General features: G+C 44.1%; 1 protein-coding gene across 1 annotated transcript in view; it reads left to right on the forward strand.

Annotated features, from left to right (window-relative positions):
- Positions 1-14816, forward strand: part of LOC120052496 (copine-7-like) — a 32557-nt gene extending 17741 nt beyond the window's left edge. Inside the window, exons 5-15 of the mRNA XM_038999445.1 lie at positions 35-118; positions 214-303; positions 461-559; positions 770-856; positions 1561-1620; positions 2712-2845; positions 7994-8048; positions 9296-9347; positions 9661-9794; positions 13783-14019; positions 14643-14816. Coding sequence (XP_038855373.1) covers positions 35-118; positions 214-303; positions 461-559; positions 770-856; positions 1561-1620; positions 2712-2845; positions 7994-8048; positions 9296-9347; positions 9661-9794; positions 13783-14019; positions 14643-14816 — 1206 coding nt within the window. The remainder of the gene's footprint in view (positions 1-34; positions 119-213; positions 304-460; positions 560-769; positions 857-1560; positions 1621-2711; positions 2846-7993; positions 8049-9295; positions 9348-9660; positions 9795-13782; positions 14020-14642) is intronic.
- Positions 14817-15345: the final 529 nt, after the last annotated feature.

A 15345-nucleotide genomic window follows, 5' to 3' on the forward strand; every position in this document is an offset into this window, starting at 1 on the left:
TTTTTTATGTTTGATTGGTTTGTATATTTGGCAGGATCTCTTCAGTAAGTCAGACCCCTTTTTGGAAATATATCGAATCAACGATGATGGGACGGAACAGCTCGTTCACAGAACTGAGGTAATAGACACATTCATTCCTCCTCTCTGTATCTACCTCTCCTTCTCCATGTGTGCTGAAAGTTACTCATGTCTAATGTGCTCTTGCTGTTGCAGGTAATCAAAAACAACCTGAACCCCGTGTGGGAGCCCTTTAAAGTGTCTCTCATCTCTCTGTGTAGCTGTGATGAGGACAGGAAGCTCAAGGTAAGAAACACAGGAAGTCATAGTGTGATGGTTTAACATTGCTGCTGTGGTATTGATTGATGAATGAATGAACGGAACTGGTGAATGAAGTAACTTACTGATGAATGAACAGTCAATATCAGAGGGTTCTGTCTGTCACTGTCTGGTTGTGTCACAGTGCCTAGTCTGGGATTCCGACTCCAGAGGAAAACACGACTTCATCGGAGAGTTTTATGCCACCTTCCGAGAAATGCAGAAAATTGGCGGTGGAAGCAAGGTCAGTCGAAAGGAGAGAGAGTGCTGTCAGTCACTGTTGAATGTTTGATGTGTGTCACTGATGTGTCACTCATCTCTGACAAAGACAGAAATAGATTAAAGAAATTTCGCGCTGCTCTTCTATGTTCTGCAAGTCACACCACAGGTCTGTAGCAGAAGTCACGACTCATAACTGTGTTTCTGTATGTATTGTCTACCTCTTGTGTTGAAGGTCACATGGGATTGCATGAATCCAAAGTACAAACTGAAGAAAAAGAACTACAAAAACTCTGGGGTGGTCATCCTCAGTGATCTCAAGGTTAGAGCCAGCCGTTACAGCTCAGCAACTCTCCACTATTGAATACATAGAGAATCATCCCTGTCTCTTTGATATACGGTTCTACTCTCTCAGAACATGTACACATAGTGCTGATAAATTAGTACTGCTCCTTTCAGAAATGCGATTATCCTCAGTTTACTGTCCACCCCCGCTACCCAATTCTGTAAATGACTACATCTGTGGGTGGCTGTCACCGTGTTTTTAGTTCGGAGGTCTTTTAAAAATGAAAAGTTTTTTAAATTGGTATAGTTGTTTTGGTGTCTCTCAGGCCTATTGTTTAGGCAGCCTATCATTTGGATTATTTCATTTGGATTCATTAGTTTACTGCGCCCAGCTCATGTGATTGCTGCTGTGTCTCAGTTTGAATCCTCTGCCACCCCACTGGGTGTGTGATCTCTAACTGGCATGGAGAGAACACACTGCACATCACAGATCTGCTGCCTTCAGACTAAATCATCACCATTCTCCATGTTCATGCTTACTACATAATACTAGTTTTCTAAACAGTGATTGCTACTGAGTAGTGGTTTAATAATAGTTTTAAAATACATACTTGTTCTTTTGTAAATGGAACAGCCATTGGTTAAAACTGGAACTCATCTAAAAACATTGATGAGTACTCTACCAAGTCCGAACCCCCACCCTCTGGGGTTTAGTTTAAAAGCTTCCTCTCTGTTCTGCAGCTTCACAGAGTGTATTCCTTCCTCGACTACATCATGGGAGGATGCCAAATTCACTTTACAGTAAGTTGAGCAGCCGATGCATGCACTAGCATGTCATCATCACTTAGCAGCATGGTACAACGCTATGCTAACCTTCAAACGTGTACGATCCACTGACTGCCTACACATTCTATACATGTTAATGGTTGCTTGCCTTCATTAAGGTGTTGGAATAGACAATAGGCGTAGTATTTTAACCTGCCTTTGAAATGTAAACCAGTGTTCCATTTCCAGGCTAAGTGCTGTCATCAAGGCCAGTGTTTTGATTAAATGCTACATTCTCTAAGTGTGAAACATTACATTCTGCATTTTTTAATAATTAAACATTACCCTGCTGACTGGCATTTTCCGGTGTGCCCGGATGCTTTTCTCACTGAAGGCTAGCTCCTTAGAAGGAGGCAATAATGAATATTAATTTAGGGGAACTGCTATGTTAGGAGCACTGCTTCATTGTTGCATAGACAGCCTTAGGTATCACTTTCCACAGATTAAGAACACTATAGAAGTCCTTTGATAATGCACTAATGATTAAAAGAATATCTGCAGAATATTTGTATGATAATTTCCCTTGTTGAGAAGCTGCAGTTCTCCCTGTGCCGGTATCTTTAGCACTGCTGACGTCAAATAAGTGAACTATCTATGTCCTTTGTCACTCCTTTTTACATGCCCTCAACGCATCCTGCACATATGTTGGTCGTATAAATTGCTCTGAGAACATCTGCGCAATGACTGGACATAAAAATAGAAATTTTCAGCAATGTTCATTTACGTATCTTAGATATTTATGTTTTCACCATATATTATACAGATTCATTTGCGTAAGCAGTTATGCAATTATGCTTGAGGACATGATTGCGATGATATTACAGTATTTAAGACCTTGTGAGGCCTCTCCCGGGTTGAAATGTCACTCAATGGCGCAGGCTCCAGACACTTACACAATGGAAGTCAATTGATTTGTCATAATCTTCCTCTATAGAATCACAAGTTTGACAGAGCACTGTACAGAATAGCCTGCTTCAACACAACCTGCATGGACAGGTAGACCCTAGGTCTAGTGTTTATGTTGTTTGGTTTGTTTACAGTCTTCTATGAATCTGTCATTGCTCTAGGTGGCCATAGACTTCACAGCCTCCAACGGAGACCCACGGAACAGCTGCTCCCTACACTACATCAACCCGTACCAGCCCAACGAGTATCTGAAGGCTTTGATAGCAGTGGGGGAGATCTGTCAGGACTATGACAGGTTAGTCAGCACCACGCCTCTCTGCCCAGCCTCATCCTGATCTCTATCTGTAGGGCTGCTCTCTGTATGTCTATCAATGGGAAATTTAACTTTTTACATTCCATTTGGTAGATGTCTCATAATGTACCGAGACAGTGGTTCTACTCCATCTAATTCCCAGCTATGAGGAGGTAATGGAAATCGTGGAATGCTGAAATAGAATAGAATTCAGAGGATTCTTTCTACAACTCACTGAAGCATGAGTTGGAAAATGAATGACAGAGTTGAACAATTATTACAATGATAAGGCCTCGATTCAATCAGATCGAGTGATAACTCACGTTGTTTTGCCGGTGTTGAAGGTTTAACTGCGGTATGAGCCCGCAAATCGTTGAGTGGCTGTTCTTGTGTGTTACAAATCACTCCCTTCCTATTATCCCTACCGCGTTAGAAGTTCAAAACTGCGATAGAAAGTGTGCATGTTTTCATGTTAATTTGGATGGGGATAGGCTATCAGTCTAATCGAGGTGTCGACAATATAACATCACACGTTCGAGTGTCTGAACTTGTAATGTGACTGCATGAACTTCTAACACGGCTGCATGGGATTTGTCCAATATAAAGTTAGGTGTGGTTTTGCTGCATCCAGTGGCAGTGTCCGAGATAAGGTAACGCAAGGAGCCGCTTGTGGATTTGACACTGCCAAAACAAAAAAAACACAGTCATTTTCACGCATTAATTAAATTAAGGTCCACCTGCAATTCTCATGCCCACTGCCAACACTTTCATTAAATCCCTATAGTTCCAGCTTACTAGGAGGAAATTAGAGCAAACAAATTGCCTTTACACAGACATTAGCAATGCATGAGGAGGCCCTGAGGAAATCTCAGATGAAGTTGCTTGGAGGCAGAATCAGTGTTAGAGATGAGGCTGGTCTGCTTAGATTTACTGCTGCCTCTGCTGTTTCTGCTGCTGTTGTTGGAATGGGCACAAAGCGAAATGGTTCCAAGTGCAGTAGACAGCAGGTCTTGTTCCATTCGTGGTGGCGGATGCAGCATTTCCTCTGTCCTGTGGTGCTCACTGCACCCTGTGATATCCTATTCTGTCTCAGCCTGGCAAACTGCTTGTGCCTGGCGGAGCGGCCAAATCCCCCTCCACGGCTGGCAGGGGATCATTACCCCAATCCAGAGGAGAGGACACCCAACCTGGCGCAGTGGCACAGCAGGATTAGCAGAGGCAGGGAGGGACAGTAGCAGGATGGGCAGAGACAGGGGTAGAGAGGGACAGAGGAAAGGGCAGAGGAGAGGCAACAGCAGAGCCATAGGCAGAAGTGGAGAGATGCCAGAAGAAGGATGCACAGGCCTCTTAAGGGTTTGGGGAGATAATGGTTTCAATGGCTGGGGAGAGTTGGAGAGACAGACTGTATATTTTAATTTGTGTGTGTGGTCACATGACTTTCTGTATACTGTATTTGTTAAGGATATGTCATTGACTGGTTATTATATTATTGTTATACTCCTCATTTATAAATGACTAATTCAATATTTATTCAATATACACCAGGGCTATCGGAGGCAGTCTTGTCAGACACTGGTTAATTCGAAACAAATTATTTCAAATTGGGTCTATTTTAGAGGAAAGATCCTCTTGTCTGTCGGCACAGAGCCAAATGAGGATTTACACTGTGAGTCATGCCAGTGTTGGCTCCTCCTCTTGAATGTGTGGAGAACGTTGGCTGCCTAATTAAAGAATGCAAGAGATAACTCTAGAACAGCAGAAGACCTGTTGGAGAGACACAAACTCCTGGAAAAGAGATGTGTAGGTAGTTAACTCAGTTTGGGTGTCACAAACATGCCTTTAGGTGTTGCGCCTACATTACATATTGTGGGTTATCTCCTCCCACGTCAGGCTGTTATTCAGGTGCACAACGTGGGCATGCAGGCCTCTTCTGGTGAACATCAGGTGATGTGTGATCACATTTACACAGTAGGAGCTGGATTAGGAGCCGGGCACCTTTTGCTCTGTGTGGGAAGTGGCTGGTTCTCCTACTGAAAGGGGAACGGGGCTCAGTGAAGACACCCGCCTGCAAGATCCGCTCTCACACCATGTCACGTGGAAGTGCAAAAGAGGTGCCAACATGGAGCCCAGACATTGGTGCCATTCTCATAAACAGGCCTGTGAACAGCCTCACACTTGGCTCTCCCACTCTTCTTATTGGTGCCACGTTGAAATATGGCTTTCTACCGGGGTGGTAGTCCTCCACAGCATAGCAGTCTGTGAAACATAATTAGTTCTCTACTTGGGACTTATCACTTAGTACAGCCATGTGCTGCTTAAGAAAATACTTGAGGAAACTAGACACAGAGGCGGACCACTACTCCACACACACTGAACCAACCTGTAGGTTGTGATGTTCAATCCAGGCTCAATTGGAAAAGCCATAAGAATCCTAAAACGTTGAGCACAATCAAAGAGAATATGTATACCACTACACAGAAAGGCTACTTCCCAGATAACGTCTATTTTATCTGGGGAAACCATAGTCAGACTTGAAAGCCACTTCCAGTGTAAGTATTTGTACAGCCTCTTCTCTTGATACTACAGGAGCTTTGGAACATATTGACTGCATTTGTGTCAGAGGAGAAAAGTAAGATAAATCGCTGAGGCAACTTTGAGAAGTTGTTTCAGGTCGATCTCGCCGTTATGTTAAAATGATAAGTCTAATGTATTGTAATGAGCTTTCTGTTTGGACAAAACACCACGGACTAGATAGAATAGAAAGATACAAGACAAACAACAGCGGCAGTATGTCAAAGATGGCTATTCAAGGCAGCGATATCAGACATCAGTGGTTGAGTAGTTTGAATTGTATTATAGAATTTGAAACTGGCTTTGCCACCGCCGAGCAGAGAGTATGTTGTATGCCCATTTCTCATTCGCCCATTGTGATGGATCTCCCTTGCATTACAGACAATAATTAACAAAACTATCCGCCCAACTTGACCCTGCATGTAGTATATTCACTCATTTGTCATGATTTGCTGTCAGAGAAAATGTGTTTTCGGCACGTTGTGTTGCAGCCAATTTTGTTCTCGTACACCTCCATTGCTCCTGCAGGTTATTCCTGTCCTTTCTCCTGGATAGCACTGTCCTGTGGGATTCATTAAACGCAGGATTAGCCATTGACAGAATCTGCGTAAATCTCCCCATGGAGGGTGGTGGGAGAGAGGAGGTCCACTTTCCCCTCTTTCTTCATCTGAGGATTAAGGAGATTAAGGACCAAAGTGTTGATGGAGGGAACAAAAAGAGAGCATTTCTATAACTCGACTGGGGGCAGAGAGAGAGAAATCACATCTGCTGCTTTCCTTCATTGATCCAAGATGTTTTACCAGCTCTCTTTTCCCTGGGTTGATAGAAAGGGAAAGGGAAAGGGAAAGGGGATAGCTAGTCAGTTGTACAATTGAATGCATTCAACTGAAATGTGTCTTCCGCATTTAAACCAACCCCTCTGAATCAGAGAGATGGGGCCTTGAGTTTCTGTGCTTAGAGGGCAGTCTGAGCATCTTCCTCTAATGGACAGAACGGAGTCTGTGTGTCTGTGTCTGTGTCTGTGCGTGTGTCTGTGCGTGTGTCTGTGCGTGACCTCATGTAATACTAGGCCTGCTAGAGCAAAGGACTATGGTTTTGGGGATGACGTTTCACATGTGTTGTACTGTACATCCACCAAGCCCAATTTGATTTGAAAAAATAAATATAATTTTGATTGGCTTGCTTGTTAGATGCTCCCCTGTCAGTCTTTAGAGAGAAAAGAATGAGCAGCTGTAAGCAAACCGTGAATATCGGGGATGGCAGCAACCTTTGCGCATTTGGAAACCAGTTGCCTTTGTAGTGGCCTTGGTTGTGCGGGCAGCTTCTCTCTTTCTCATGAGAGAGTGGCATCCTGAGAGAGTATACCATCTCCTGAGACAGAGGAAGCCCAATTGAAGATTACTATGTTTAGCACAGAGATGATCATTCTTAATTCCCAAGGGTGGATGATGAGACCAGAAGGGTTTCATCATCTGTTTTTCAATTATTTTTTAATGTGCTGGAAAACATATCAATCAGCCAGAGATGGGATATTAAAGTTTAGAGTAAAGGGGACCCTTTAGTTGTCTCTAATGAGGGCTTACAGGCAAATCTTCAATTGAATGCTTATTACTTCCTGCTTTAGTGTTCCCAGCCCATGTCATCACTCTCTCCCCTTCCTGCTGCAGTAAATAAATTAAAACAGCTCCTTTCAAATGCTGATGACTGAAACCAAGATGTTATTATGGAGATGTTCATTCAGATTGCCACGGTGCTCGAGAATCCACTTTTTTTCTGCATGAAAGCAGAGACAAAATCATGTATTTAGGCAGTATTACTAATGTGATGGAAAAGAAGCTAACACAGCCCAGCACACATGTTCACAGTGCCATGGATTGGAGAGTGATAGATACACACATTCCCTGTCAGAGAGAGAGAGAGCTGTAACTCACTAATCATTCCATCTCATATTTGAATCCTTTCTTCAACCCTCTCTTTTTGCCGTTGCACTAAGAGGACTCGTGTTCTGTTTCTTGTCTCGGCTCGCATACTGCTCAGTGAGCCCCACAGCTCACCGTGTGATCAGATCTACTGTATGTCTAGTGGTATTTCCCAGCAGGCATTGCTTCTGTCCTACTGTGTCTTACACTCTCATTCTCCCCCACAGTTACTGCTTTCATTCCTCTAGTGCAGTGCTCTCCTGCCCTCCTGACAAAGAGTAATGCATTCAATATGGCAGAGCATATAGTACCACATCAGCTCATCATATTACAATGATACCGATAATGATGTGGGGAATACAGCAATTGTGACCGCACAATTACCACTTGGTGGCGGAGAGTAACAGAATCTCACCCCATAGGTGCAATCTGACAGCTGGAACATAGAAGCAATTCTTAAATTGCCATTTGAGTGTCCTAACTGGTTAAATTGGAAACAAGTCTTAAAAGGAGGGATTTGCAGTGTAGTTTTTTCTGTGTGAAAGAGATAAATTACAGTAATGTTCTCAACAAGTATCTTCCATTTGATCAGTGACAGTGTATTCTCTATTGTAACAGCGACAACAGTATTATTGTATGACTGATTTACTTTACATTTTAGTGACAAAAGATTTTCCGCCTTGGGATTTGGTGCCAGAATTCCACCCAATTATGAGGTGAGTATTATCTTGTTTAGTTGTTATAATATTTCCCCACACTGCTTATTTTCCCTCCATCCTCTCTCCTCTTGGTATTTGCCCATGCCCTGAGTCTATATATTGAACGGGCTGATTGCCCTATATCCTGACACCATTAGTCACTCTGTCAAAATCTCACATTTCAAATTCATAATTGAGTTTATTTTTATTCACAAGCCCCTTCTCTGGAAATACCAACCTGTCCCCGAGAAAATAACATGTTCTGAGGAATTAGAATAATGGAGCAAGGCTCCTTGGTGTTGATGGCCACTTGTCAGAAGGTTTTAGGAGCGAGAGAGGGGCGTTGTTTTAGCAGATTTGGCATGGAGAACAGAGATCTGGCTGTTGTTTTAACTAGCACCCTGGGGAGAGGGTTTGAAGTGCCGCGCACACACACACACTGCTTCCTTCGACACACACACACCGCTTCCATCCACACACACACACACACACACACACACACACACACACACACACACACACACACACACACACACACACACACACACACACACACACACACACACACACACACACACACACACACACACACACACACACACACACACACATGCATCGCTTTCAGACACACAGACTGCTTCCAGAGATGGAGAGTCACAGGCACACTGAAGTACTGGCAGGTCAACAGACCGAGAAAAGATAAAATAAGGCTATCAGGATCTGCTTCTGTTCTGTTCTGTGCATTGGCTTATATATAGTCTTGCCTACTGTAAGTTCTGTAATTATGACTTAAGGACATCTGTCTTGTCAAAGATATAGAATAGAAAAGGATAGAAAAATGCCACGTCTGAACACTTTCTGTACCCCAGGCTGCTAAAATGCTATAAAACCAAATCTGTAAATTCTGTATTGTTGCTGTCACTTAGAATAGTCCAAGAGCCCAAAGCTGTTGTATTTACCCAAAATAGTAAAAGCTCTCAAAAGGCTGTGTGGCTGTGGCTTTGTTCAATAAGATAACTGGACCACTTTGTATCAGGAACAGGGTCATTCTCATACTCAAAGTAACCTTTATGTGGACTTATGGTCCTATATTTTCATTTATTCCACCGCTACTCCAGACATTCAAAAGATCGTAAAATGTGGACTGAAATAAATGAGTGTCCTTGAAGACCCCAGTTGTATTTCGAATGAGGCATAGGGATTTTGTGTCTACCCTAATTTCCAGTACAACAGTGTCTGACCTTGTTTTATTTCCCAACAAACAGGTGTCCCATGACTTTGCCATCAATTTCAACCCAGAGGACGATGAATGTGAAGGTAACAGAGATGAAGCCTCCTCTGGGTACCTTATACTTCTGAACATCTCAGCAGCTCTGCTCGACCCTCCATCAATCTCTACCGCTGACATTTTACAATGAAACATTTGCATACTGGATAGCATGTGGAGCATGAGAGTGCTTTCCCCGCTCTCAGAATCCATCTTTAATGGACACAGAGCACTACAAATTTACATTTCCAGTAATACTTTGTCCCTTAGTTATTTTGCTCCGTCTCCCTCCTTTCCTTCCTCAATGTGCTACTTTAAGGCGTGTATCCACAGTAGAATGTCTGTGTGTGTGTGTGTGATCAGAGATTCAGGGGGTGGTGGAGGCCTACCAGAACTGCCTGCCTAAGATCCAGCTGTATGGCCCCACCAACGTCTCTCCCATCATCAGCAGGATAGCCAAGCTGTCAGCAGGAGAGGAGACCATCAAAGATGCCTCAGTAAGTGTCCCTTTACTGCTGTAATGGAGTGATGTACAGTACAGGCCTGCATGATATGGAGAAAAATAAAAATGTCCATAACTGATATCCCACCGATAGAGCCTCCTTGGATGAGCTGTCCCAAGCTCAGCTCAGCTTTTACACAATTAATACCAGTCAGCCGAGACAGACCATGTAGGTGTATGATTGTGTAGAAATTAAAAACATGATAGTGATGTCATTCACTATTAAATGTTTTTGTCTAATTAAGTGATAATGCCCGAGAAGCCGTGTTTGTAGGATATTGGCACGGGTGTTAGTCTCGGGCCTGCAAACGGTGCCAATATATCCGCCAAACACCGTATTTGAGGGAATTATCTATTGACATTTGTTCTAAATGTTCGTTGTCATGCTGACTGGCAACGTTCTTATCCCCTTATTGCTAGCTAGCCAACTTGGGCTAACAGTCACAAACAGTGCAGCCAGAATGACATAAGTAGCTGCATTTGTTTATTTAAACTGTTTTCTAGTGACATTTGGATACAGCCATACCAATGAGCGATTTCGCCTGTCATAGAACATTTGCTCTCTCACCAGTACACTGTTTGGAGGAGCTAGCCAACGACACAGCTAGCACAATTACTTCAAACTGAAGCTGGAAAGACAAATGTAAACAATGTACGCTGAGAGTCGGGAAGCAAGTTCAGGGAGTGAATACATTTAATAAATGACAATACAGCGCACCGATATGGAACAGGAACAATGACGACTGGGGAAGAAACCAAAGGGAGTGACATATGTAGGGCAGGTAATCAGGGAGGTGATGGAGTCCAGGTGAGTGGCATTATGCGCAGATGCGCATAAGGCTGGTGACAGGTGTGCGCCATAACGAGCACCCTGGTGACCACAGACAGCAAGGTTTATAAAAATATCTGCTGTTGAAAACCTAAAAGAAATGGGAGATAATGTCTAGATGCTTTTTACAGTGGAGATTAAGTTTATACATTGTCTGGCTGGGCTGATGAGACAGTGGATTGCGCAGTGAGATGGAACAGTAAATAGGCATTTCATAGCTTTAGCCGGTGGTAACTTGTGAAATAGACACCGGCAGGAACTCGATTTTAACCAATCAGCATCCAGGATTAGACCAACCCATTGTATAAATCTGTTATAATTTATTGAGGTTCTGCATAAGCACCTTTAAAATCTCTCAATGAAACGTGGTAAGAATTGAGTTAACAAGAATGCCCAAGGCCTTTAATATCAATGTTTTCCTACATTAGTTTGCCCTCTGGCTATTCCCATTACATTTGAAACACTTTTCCATCATTCTGTCCGTTTCTTCTCCTTCATCCTTGTACTGATCTTCATTTATTATTCAATCATCCCTTCTTCTTCTGATCAGTAAATGAGACCAAAGGATCAATGCAAAAAGAATTCAGGACATGAGTTAAAACTGCAGCCGGGGCACTTTAATCCCTAAGGACTCATGGGGCATCTGAGAGGAGAATATATAGGAATAGGATGATACCAGTCAGTTAGGAAAGCTAAGGCTAGCTTTTTCAAACAGACATTTGCTTCCTGTAGCACTAATTCCAAAAAGTTTTGGGACACTGTAAAGTCCATGGAGAATAGAAGCACATCCTCCCAGCTGCCCACTGCACTGAGGCTAGGAAACTCTGTCACCACCGATAAATCTATGATAATCGATCATGTCAATAAGCATTTTTCTACGGCTGGCCATGCTTTCCACCTGGCTACCCCTACCCCGGCCAACATCTCAGCACCCCCTGCAGCAACTTGCCCAAGCCCCTCCCCACGCTTCTCCTTCACCCAAATCCAGACAGCTGATGTTCTGAAAGAGCTGCAAAATCTGGATCCCTACAAATCAGCTGGGGTAGACAATCTGGACCCTCTCTTTCTAAAATGATCAGCCGAAATTGTTGCAACCGCTATTACTAGCCTATTCAACCTCTCTTTCGTATCGTCTGAGATCCCCAAAGATTGGAAATCTGCCACAGTCATCCCCCTCTTCAAAGGGGGAGACACTCTAGACCCAAACTGTTATAGACCTATATCCATCCTGCCCTGCCTTTCTAAAATCTTCAAAAGCCAAGTTAACAAACAGATCACTGACCATTTAGAATCCCAACGTACCTTCTCCACTATCCAATCTGGTTTCCAAGCTGGTCATGGGTTCACCTCAGACGATATCATGGTCATGGGTGCACCTAAACGATATCATATCCGCCATCGATGAAAGACAGTACTGTGCAGTCGTCTTCATCGACCTGGCCAAGGCTTTCGACTCGGTCAATCACCATATTCTTATCGGCAGACTCAATAGCCTTGGTTTCTCTAATGACTGCCTCACCTGGTTCACCAACTACTTCTCAGATAGAGTTCAGTGTGTCAAATCGGAGGGCCTGTTGTCCGTGTCTATGGGGGTGCCACAGGGTTCAATTCTCGGGCCGACTCGTTTCTCTGTATATATCAATGATGTCGCTCTTGCTGCTGGTGATTCTCTGATCCACCTCTACGCAGACGACACCATTCTGTATACATCTGGCCCTTCTTTGGACACTGTGCTAACAAACCTCCAAACAAGCTTCAATGCCATACAACACTCCTTCCGTGGCCTCCAACTGCTTTTAAATGCTAGTAAAACTAAGTGCATGCTCTTCAACCGATTGCTGCCCGCACCCTCCCGCCCGACTAGCATCACTACTCTGGACAGATCTGACCTAGAATATGTGGACAACTACAAATACCTAGGTGTCTGGTTAGACTGTAAACTCTCCATCCAGACTCATATTAAACATCTCCAATCCAAAATCAAATCTAGAATCAGCTTTCTATTTCACAACAAAGCCTCCTTCACTCACGCCGCCAAACTTACCCTAGTAAAACTGACTACCGATCCTCGACTTCGGTGATGTCATCTACAAAATAGCTTCCAATACTCTACTCAGCAAACTGGATGCAGTCTATCACAGTGCCATCCATTTTGTTACCAAATCCCCTTATACCACCCACCACTGCGACCCGTATGCTCTAGTCGGCTGGCCCTCGCTACATATTCATCACCAGACCCACTGGCTCCAGGTCATCTATAAGTCTATGCTAGGTAAAGCCCCGCCTTATCTCAGCTCACTGGTCACCATAGCAACACCCACCCGTAGCACACTCTCCAGCAGGTATATTTCACTGGTCATCCCCAAAGCCAACACTTACTTTGGCCACCTTTCCTTCCAGTTCTCTGCTGCCAGTGACTGGAACGAATTGCAAAAATCACTGAAGCTGGAGTCTTATATCTCTCTCTCTAACTTTAAGCATCAGCTGTAAGAGCAGCTTACCGATCCCTGTACCTGTACACAGCCAATCTGTAAATAGCACACTCAACTTTCTCATCCCCATATTATTACTTACCCTCTTGCTCTTTTGCACCCCAGTATCTCTACTTGCACATCATCATCTGCACATCTTTCACTCCAGTATTAATGCTAAATTGTAATTATTTCACCTCTATTGCCTATTTATTTTCTACCTCCCTACTCTTCTACATTTTCACACACTGTACATAGATTTTTAATATTTTTTTTTCTATTGTGTTATTGACTGTACGTTTGTTTGCTTGTAACTCTGTGTTGTTGTTTTTGTCACACTGCTTTGGTTTATCTTGGCCAGGTTGCAGTTGTAAATGAGAACATGTTCTCAACTGCTACCTGGTTAAAAAAAGTTACACTTATAGACCTCATATGTAAAATTCTTAGGCAAATGTAGGATATCTGTAGATGTTGAGGATTTTCTCATTCATATTGATATCCTGCAGGGAGAGAGAGAGGTGTTGATGGGACTAGAGATTAATACATTATTACTTTTCTCAGTGGGAGCAGTCAGATTTCAGAGGATAACGTGTTACACACAGACAAGCCAAGGGCACTGAAGTGTGTGGTGACCAAAGGTTAACACGCGACCGCAACCCTCTCCTCTTTCCTCTCACCTCCAGCGTTACCACATCCTGCTGATCCTCACGGACGGCGTGGTGACAGACATGGCAGACACACGCGAGGCCATCGTGCGTGCCTCCTACCAGCCCCTGTCCATCATCATCGTTGGCGTGGGCAATGCAGACTTCACAGACATGCAGATCCTGGACGGGGATGACGGGGTGCTGCGCTCACCCAAAGGAGAGCCCGTCCTCAGAGACATTGTGCAGTTTGTGCCATTCAGAGACTTCAAAACGGTCAGTATAGCCCTCCTTCCCTTCCTCATTCTATACCTCCATCCCTCCACCTTCCCTACCTCCCTCTACTCTGCTATGCCGCAGTCATATTCCAACCAAGACAAAAGAACAGAGAGGCGCGGGTCTCCAAGGTCTCAGAAACTGCAGTACTTTTTATAATAGCGATGCTGGCGGCCATTAAGTCTCACAGTGTGACCTCCAAAGCCCCTTCAGTAATAGCGTTACCCTCCAATGGGGCTTTGAAGACATGCTAACAGCCAGGCAGCCTCTCCTCTGCTGGCCTTGCCAGTGCTACAGATGGAGGAGCTTCAGAAAACCCTCCTAAGAAAATCATTTTTTGTCACCAGGAAAGAAAATCCATTAATTTAGAAAAGTAATGATGAAAAATGCAAAAAATGCCTTGATGTGATTTGTCTGTGTGCTCCCCAAAGCCCTCTTTCCTTTTGACCGCAGCCCAAACAACGGAAAACACAAATCACTCTTTCCATTCTTCCTTTGTTAGGTTAAAAAACAATTTGCCCGGAGTTTCATTGGATTTAGGTGCCACTGAAAATGATTGCTTTAACCCTTTGGGGTCTTGTGCCAGAACTGTCCAGACTAAAGCTGTGTTCTGTTTTTCACAGGCCTCGCCTGCTGCCTTGGCCAAATGTGTCCTTGCGGAGGTGCCCAACCAGGTGGTGGAGTACTACAGTCACAAGGCCATCTGCCCCATGCCGCCCGTCCCATCATGTGACTCTCCCACCTCCCTTGCCAACACCCCTACAGAATCATTGCCAGCAGTGGGGACCACGGCCTGACCACATCTCAGTCCAGCAGAGAGAGAGAGAGAGGATGCAGATCGCTACTCTGGACCAAGAACCATGGTCATTAATATTAGTGTTGTTATCATTCCTTTTTCATTCGTACAGTGTTCACACACAGACTGGAGTCTGAAACCTTTGGATTGTTTTCTCTCTCCGTTCGGATCATGTCCCTCTGCCTGGCTGTGCATCCATCTGCCTGTTCAGCATGATGCTGGAGGATGCATGCAGGTGAATCCCTCCCAGAGTTGATCAACTATGGTCACAGGCTCTCTGTCCCCTTCTGCCCTGATACTGACACCTCGGCCCTCAGCTGATTTTTTTTATGACCTTCAAGGCTCTCCAAGGCTTCAGTCTGCTTCTCTTCTGTGTTAATTTTGCTCTGCTGTGTCACTCTTAAGTCTTACTGCCCATCACTGGTATTGTCTGAAGAGCCTGTCAACTGAAGGATTGGGGCAGGGGGGGGGGGGGGGGGGGGGGGGGGGATCTAAGCATATCAAACCACATGAGTCTTTCAATTATGAGG

Source organism: Salvelinus namaycush, chromosome 1 (genome assembly GCF_016432855.1).
Source record: "Salvelinus namaycush isolate Seneca chromosome 1, SaNama_1.0, whole genome shotgun sequence".
NCBI lineage: Eukaryota > Metazoa > Chordata > Actinopteri > Salmoniformes > Salmonidae > Salvelinus > Salvelinus namaycush.